At 36.7% G+C, this 8,180-nt stretch overlaps 1 protein-coding gene across 3 annotated transcripts; it reads right to left on the bottom strand.

The window, feature by feature from the left end:
• Window positions 1-273: 273 nt before the first annotated feature.
• Window positions 274-4,152, bottom strand: LOC131155791 (putative E3 ubiquitin-protein ligase RF298). 3 transcript variants are annotated; one of them, XM_058109202.1, is made up of 5 exons: window positions 4,036-4,152; window positions 3,695-3,735; window positions 3,549-3,611; window positions 1,510-3,461; window positions 274-1,019 (listed from the first exon to the last, which is right to left on the bottom strand). In XM_058109202.1, the coding sequence occupies exons 4-5, from the start codon at window positions 3,457-3,459 to the stop codon at window positions 510-512; spliced, it is 2,460 nt and encodes an 819-aa protein (XP_057965185.1). In that variant the 5' UTR covers window positions 3,460-3,461; window positions 3,549-3,611; window positions 3,695-3,735; window positions 4,036-4,152; the 3' UTR covers window positions 274-509. The 3 variants fall into 3 exon arrangements, with proteins under 3 accessions (XP_057965185.1, XP_057965183.1, XP_057965182.1); XM_058109200.1 differs by lacking the exon at window positions 3,549-3,611 and having other exon boundaries at window positions 1,510-3,469; window positions 3,694-3,735; XM_058109199.1 differs by lacking the exons at window positions 3,549-3,611; window positions 4,036-4,152 and adding an exon at window positions 3,883-3,952 and having other exon boundaries at window positions 3,694-3,735.
• Window positions 4,153-8,180: the final 4,028 nt, after the last annotated feature.

Here is an 8,180-nt window from a genome sequence, read left to right as displayed (position 1 = left end):
GTTTTCTTGCCAAACCCGAGGGGCAAAAAATGTTTTTTGCCCAAAACACAAGTAAATAATTCACCACAATCGGCTTATCTAAAGTGATAGTGGCTGAAACATAAATTTATCAGAAAACTTGAATCCAAAAAAATATTTACCAACTAGCAATAAGAAATAAATAGCTACCTTCTCAGGACATGATTAAAATACTGACAAAAAAGGGGAGATCATGCTGTGCTAATGAAGCAAACAAGCCACCAGGATAAACCATCTGCCAACTCGAGAAATGCCTTGAGTGAAGAAAAAGGATGTATATACGTTATATAGCCAGTAACTAGCACTTTACAAAGCAAACTGCCTTTGGTTTTCTCTTCATTTTTCTTCTCTGTGTTTTCTCCCTACCATTTTGGTAGATGAACCATAAACCATTTTAGGGAACGAAAATGGGAACCAAAAAAACAAGCGACAATACATAGGATCTGCAGAGGACTTCAACACAATTCCCTACTGCCAAACCATTGCTCAGATTACCCGATTCCCCTTCCAGATATACGGGCATAAGATGCATTTATCCGCTGCTGGATTGGCGTCCTGCAAGAGGGGCAATCCTTCATCCCTTGTTTTTCATGGAGCTCATTGCATTTTGCGCAAACAACTTGATGTGCACATGGGAGAAAAACAACAGACATTTCCTCAGACAGGCACATCACACACTCCCGCTCTCGTCTCACACCTCGAGTACCCATGCTGTCCACAAAACCTACAGCCCTGTTGAACATAGCAGGAGTTTGGTTTCCCTTTGGACCCTGTGCATTCCTCTTTGTTAGGAAGTTCGCATAGCCTCCACCAGTGGCACCTTGAAATGCCACCATTCTTGAAGATTCACGCTTTAATCTCAACAGAGATAATTTGTTCTCAAGCCTTTTGATCTCTTCCATATATTTCTGCATATCATTCTTTGCTTGTTGCTTGATCAAATCCTCTTCTGTCTTCATTAGAGCTTCGAGCTGTTCTCTTTCCTTTCTTATGGACAGAACCTGCCCAAGCGAGAGTATCAAACAAAAATCCAAAAAAGAGCAATTGTTTCACACATACTAGTAAACAAAAGCAATAACAGTACAGTACAATATTCTAGGCAGTTCTAACTGAATTTAAATAGAGGATGAACACAAAAGCCTTCAATGAACAGTGGAATGATGGCTTACTAATGGCTTGGGATTGAACCATAGTGTGGCATATGTCCAACTTCAAAAACCCACGTCAAAAAATCAATTAGATCATTTTACCAACCAAAAAGGTTTTTTTCTTCTTGTTTGAATTGGTGCCATGTCATCCAATTAAGTTATTTTCTTTTTTCTTCCTTCTAATTATTTTGACAGAGGAAACCTATCATGCGCACACATCATGTAAAGGTTGGTCAGACACATGCCACATGTTTATGCATGTCCTCAAGCCATTCCATTGCAGATCATCCTTTGGCTGCGGCCTATCCACCAGTTACACAATATTGTTTTTCAAAATAAATACCTCAATCTGGTTCAGGAGAGTTTTTGCCTCTTCTACTTCCTTTTGCAGCCTAGTCACCTTGCACTTCTCAGTCACAAGCTCTTCCTGCAACAGACCCTTCTGCGTCTCCCATGTCTGAGCCTTCTTCAATGCCTTCTGCTCCCTTTCTGTGGCTTTCTGACAACTAGCAGCTGACTCTGCAGCCCATAGTTTAGCACCCTCCATTTCCTTATTTAGCACAGTATTTTCCACCTCAAGCTTGCGAAGAGCAGTATTAGCACTCTCAACCTGACCACTAGCATTCCGTAAGGCTAACTCCATCTCAGAGAGCCTCCTTATGGCGTTCTCCTCCAAGGTTTGCTGGTCTTTCTTATCTTGTTTTGTTTCTTCTTTCTCTTGCCTCATTGTCTTAAGCTCGTATTGGTCCCTCCTGAGCCGATGAGCAGCCTGCATAACCTTCTGATTGGCCCATTCATTCCAGCCATGGAGTTCCTTCTGCAGTGCTTGCAGCCAAGGAACTAGCTTCAATATAACTTCGTCATTCTTATCCTGTGGAATATACTTCCTTAGAGACTTGTCATATGGGATTCGTGCATAATAATCAGGAGTTTTAGAAGTCTCAAGAATTCCACACTCTAGCTTTGAAGTAGTGTTCTTTTCTGGAGGAAATAACACAGAAGACTTGGTATTTTTCGCAGGCAAAGTGCAAATGGTATCTTTTGTAGGTAATGCAGCAAGAACATCTGAAGAAGGTAGGTCTGGTGGAGTACAAAAATGATGCCTTCCATCAGCTCCAACTGCCATACACATCTGAGAGGAAGCTTTCTTCATATGCTTAACAGGAGGATTGCCTGGAGGTTTTATTCTTTTCTCCACAACCAAAAAACCTGAGCTAGAAAGCCTCCCCCCACTGAAAGCCCAACAATTTTTCTCAAGAGGGAACCACTTCTGCTGTGTCTTCAACTCACTTCTGTTTTTACTTGTGCTCGATAATTTGCCAGCCTCCAAATTTTCTTCCGCGGCATGTTGGGATGTAATTCGGAAAAAATCTCCCATAGCCCCACAGTTTTTCTCCATGGTATCTGAAGCAGAAACCAGACTTTCTTTTCCTTGGTCTAGTCCATCATAAAGATGGGGGAGCCTCGTATTATATAAATTTGGGAACGACCCAAATTTTAATGATTCAAATTGAAAGTTCTGCGTTTTGGGAAATGAAGCTTTAGAAATATTTGGATGAACGCTTTGAGAACTTTGACCCTCAGGATTCAACTGGGGAAAAGCAGAACTTGAGGTTTCTCCCAAGATTTCCTCACCATTGTAATAACTTGGGAAATTCCCTTCTGGTGCACATGCATGTAAGATGTTCATGTCACAAATCAACAGGCACCACATTGCATCCCCAACAGTTAAGAATGGCTTGACCGCTCTAAGCACACATATCATCTCTAGCAATGTATACCCCACTAGGTGCTGTAAATCCTTAAATATGCACCCTCTTGAAGTATCAATCTCCTTCCCTTTCCTCAGTAAACCCAAAGTATGATCTACAACATTTGAACCAAAGTCTTTGCCCCCAGAATTGAGCCCAATGCTTAAAAGGGCCTTCTCAGCAAGCTCCTCACTATACCCAAAAGCAGCAATCTTCCTAATCACACACTGGTAATTTTCATATAAATTAAGAGACAGCAGCTCTTCAAGCTGACACGCAACAGGATCATTCCAACCGGCAATTTGGAATCCATCTGCTCCAGCCTCCTCATTAGACTCACCAGTCCTCACCCCCAATGATACAGTATTACTCGGTGTAATTTGCGATTTGGCAGCCAATGATTCATAACTAGGGAATTCCATCAAGGTTGAGGATGGGAAACTAAACGAATTGTATGGCGAGGAACCAGCTATTCCTATTTCCTGTATCTTGGGCAAGATAGATGAGGAGCCTGAGTTGCTACCGCTAACACTATCAGCCATCTCTGCCATTCTAGGACATGTAACAATAAAATTTAAAAATGGAAGCAATAGAAAAGGAAAAACTTTGACAAGGAGATGAATAATCGAACTATTTATCTATCTGCGGATGGCCAATGCTAAACAGACCGTGCAAATCCCCAGCAAGACATCACCGTACAAAGAAAAAAGGAGGTGAGGGGTGTTCAAGAACAAGAAGAAAAAATAATAAGCAGGAAAAAAAGAAGGGAACCATACCTGCGCTTCTAAGTAAGGCTAACAGAGCCAAAAAGCTGCATCCTGCATCAAAACACTCGAACAACTCAACAACAGAACTACCCACACATGAAAATTCACTAAAAAAAAATAAAAGGATTTACGATAGCTATATACTAGCAAATCCTGCATGCAACATGATAAAACCCTAAAATCATATAAAACCTTCACCATCGAAAACAACATAAAGCCGATAAACCCAACGAATTTCAGGTTTTAGAAACATTCAATCCTCGGTTAAAATGACAAAAGCGACGGTCCCCAGAAGAAATGAAAAGGAAAACAAGAACTTTCAACCATGCCCATCAATTGACAGAGATGTACCAGACTAAAAGCGACGCTGGCAGTTTCCGAGGGTTGAGTGAGGCAAATTTTCGAAAATTAGACTCCATTGTTATCTTTTTACAGCACAACGAGCTTCCAAAGGTTGCAGTCACAAACTGTGGCCCGGGCAGGCTGAATGCTTATATAGGAGCGGCTTAACAAGGCAGGCATGACATGAGGCAACCGCGTTCGCCCACCTGGGTTTATGTGGCCAACCATGGTTAAATGTCATGCAATACACTGCTCGTGTTCATCCACCATTTGGCAAATCGGTTCTACCTTGCACCCAAGGTCATTTTAGTCCCCTTCGCATTATTATTTTATAATTTTTATTTTAGCAAAAAAATGCCCATAATTTTCTAAATTTTTTTTAAAAAATTATTTAAAATATTTTCACTCTTTTCCGATACAATAAGATTATTTTTGTAGCATTAAAAAGTGAGTTTTGAAGTATAGTAATTAATTAAAATAATTTTGATAATTTTTATTTTAATTATGATATTTTCTAATTTTTATTATTTAGTTATGTTTAAGTTTTTGTTTGATTCAAAGAAAAAAAATGAGTATTTGTTCGTTCACGTTTTTTACTTGTACTAGTTTAAAATAAATGAAAATTCATGATTTTGAGTAGTAGAATTTATAGTCTAAAGCAAAATGATGTGTTGTCCTAAACCAAATTTCTAGCCTCTTCAATGTAGTTGGTAATTGGTCTTCAAAATTCCATAGCATATAGTCTTTAGTAAGTTGCACATTAAATTAGCTGCATATGAATTGAACTTGATCTCAACTATAGTATAGAAATTATTAGAAAAAACTTATTGATATCTCTATCTCTATTTTTTGATATTTCTATCTTTTTTTTACAACTAATAACATCTTTATATAAATATAAATTTTAAATTAAAAATAAAGACATAAATATAATATTAAATCAAATAAAACTATTAATATTTAGAGGATTCATATTCAATTGTGGCATGCAATGGATTGAGAGACCAATAATGAGATTTTATGGGTTGATAAATCTCGTTTCTTCAATATTCCTGAATTTGAAACTTTGAATTTAGATCAAAGAATACTTTTAATCTCTCGTTGCTTAAATCTTCTACTATTGATTTCATTAGCATCAAATTTAATGTAGCAAAAAATACTTATGGTAATATTTTTCAAACGGTTGTCATTTCCTTTTAGTTTTCAGTCACCGGTGAAATCTTTTCCTCTCTTGTTATTTCTTTCTTATTATTATTATTATTATTATTATTATTATTATTATTATTATTATTATTATTATTAAATTTTTCCAATAGTTGGTTACTAGTGGATATTTTGTGTTTTTGATTTGTAGGCTTAGCATATGCAATTTTGTGTTTTTGTGTTTTTCATTTGCAGGTTTTGGAATATACAATTTTTTTCAAAGAAAAAAAAAGTACTATTGCATGGTTCTTTTAAATTGTAGTAGAGTTGGATTCACACCCAAAATTGTATGTTTTAATTTTTTTTTTCTAATGCATTATATTTTGTGTGTGTGTGTGTGTGTGGTTTCTACTAGTTGTAGGGTGTGATTTAGAAAATTATTTATGTGAAAAAAAAATACGCAATTGTATACTTCACCTGTGTAACACAAATTTTTTGTACACACAACAAATCCCAAGCTTGGATAAAGGAGCAAGGTTGCATTAGGTAGTTGATAGCGAGCACAAAACTTTGTCATATCGTATTATCATGAATTCTTACCAAATTCACTTAGGTTAAGGGAATAAAACTGGTCAATATAAAAGGGCAAGGATTAATAAGTTAGTATAAGAAAATAAGATTAGATCAGCAACTTAAAATATAAGGACTGTTATGGGAAAAAGTATGAAAATAGTGAAAATAATGTGTAGAATGAAAATTAACTTAATTTGTCTTCAAGAAATGACATGGGTAGGAGAGAAAGTTTAAAAAAAAAAAAATTGAAAGATCAAGATTTAAATTGTGGTACACTGGTAAATGTGGTGGCTATTATTATAAAAAATATATACTTAAAAGATGATGTGGTAGATGTTAAAAGAATTGAGAATATGATCATTAAAATCAGGGTACTTTTAGGCCTGGAGATATTGAGCGTCATTAGTGCGTAACTCCCCAAATAGGCTTAATAGAAAATCTTTAAAGACAATTTTAGGAAGATATGGATAATGTGAAAGACTATAGACATGGAATTTTTGGATAAATATGTGATGACAATGGAACAAGGATTTGGCAACTAGTGAATGTACTTCAAGTCTTCAAGGAAACTGTCAACATCTATGGGTGTGGCATAGGGGCACTATTGGTGTCTCTCTACAAGGGACCAAATCCCAATAACCATCAAGTTAAATTTTCTACGCACAAAAAATATTACAAAATATGAGGCATTTATAGTAAGATTACAAGCTACCTTAGAAAGAGGAATTTACAATTTATAGGTTTTCAAAGATTCAACTCTTATTATCTGTCAAGCCACGGGAGAGGGGAAGACCAAAGATCGGAAGTTGATACCCTATCAACAATACATAGAACAATTGATAGAAAGATTCAAGTCAATTACTCTTAAGCATATGCCTTGCACCAACAATTGGTTTGTCGAAGCAATAGCAACATTAGCTTCCATTATATAGTTAATAGGAGAAAAGAGGATTCAACCCTTACAAGTAGATATCGCAAATAACCTAATGTATTGTATATCCCTTGAAGAGGAGGTCAATAGAAAACTGTGGTATTATGACATTACGCAATTCTTAGCAAAATAAAATTATCCTTTTCATGCCTCGAGAAACGATAAAAGGACCATACAGCACCTGACTGTAGGGTATTTTTTGAGTGAGGATGTTTTGTATAAAAGAAGTCCATATATGAATCTACTCTGATGTGTAAATGTATCAGAAGCCAAATAGATCATGGAAGAGATCCATAGAGAGGCATGCTCAACTCTTCCTCATGGTCATGTTGGCAAGAAGAATACTTCGAGTTGGGTATTAATGATTAACAATGAAATCGAGGAGAGAGAGAGAGAGAGAGAGGGAAGGCGGAGGAGAGAGAAAATAGGACGGCACTGGGGGGAAGAGTAAACTCTCTGGATTGTAATTCTCTCTCATAAGAGAATTTCTAACTTAAGGATGAAGTATCCTTATATTATAATAACATTATATATATATATATATATTTATTTATATGTATACTTATATATCCATCATATCATTTATTAAATTACTTTAATTAAATAATTAATTATTTAATTCTTTTTTCAGGTTATTATATTCTCCTTTTCTTAAAAAAATTTCGTCCTCGAAATTTGCTAACCAACACTAAGCAAGTTTATATACAGACTAACCAAGCAACCGACTAAACCACCACGGTTACCTAACTAGCGTTGGCCCTCGTTAAATAACTATGGGTACCTCCGACCTAAAATGTTTCATCCAATGTCATCCCAATACTGGTCTGATAGCTATTATTATAAGTAAACTCCACCAGTGGCCTCCAAAATCTAACACACAAGCCCGAAGCATATCTTATAATATTTGGATAGTCCTCTCTGTTTGTCCATCGGTTTGGGAGTGAAAAGTCGTGCTAAAAGTCAGCTAGGACCCCAAAGGTCTCTGTAATCTTTTCTAGAATTGAGATGTGAATCGTGGGTCCCGATCTGAAACGATGGACACTGGTACCCCATAAAGTCTAACTATATCTTGGATATATATTTCTGTTAATCTACTTATGGAGTAGTTAGCCCTGATTGGAAGAAAATGGGCAGTTTTCTCCAAAAGGTCTACAACTACCAAGACGACATCCTGTCCATGCAATGCCGACAGTATTCCTATGACAAAATCCATTGATATATGCTCCCACTTTCACTCGGGGATGTGGAGTGGCTGCAATGATCCCGTCAGTCTCTGATGCTCAGCTTTCACCTGCTGGCATGTCAAACACTGCTCTACATATTTAGCTATCTCTTTCTTCATGTTGTCTGCCAAAATGACTCCCAAAGATCCCTATACATTTTAGTGCTTCCCGGGTGCACTGTATAAAGGGACCAATGCACTTCCTCCAAAATAATCCTCTTTATCTTAGGGTCGGTAGGTACACACAGCATGGTACGAAACTTCAAAGCCACATCATTTGAGATA

The sequence above is a fragment of the Malania oleifera genome, chromosome 5, assembly GCF_029873635.1.
Source record: "Malania oleifera isolate guangnan ecotype guangnan chromosome 5, ASM2987363v1, whole genome shotgun sequence".
NCBI lineage: Eukaryota > Viridiplantae > Streptophyta > Magnoliopsida > Santalales > Ximeniaceae > Malania > Malania oleifera.
Note: the sequence above shows the minus strand (reverse complement) of the source record. Positions and strands in the feature narration are given on the sequence as shown.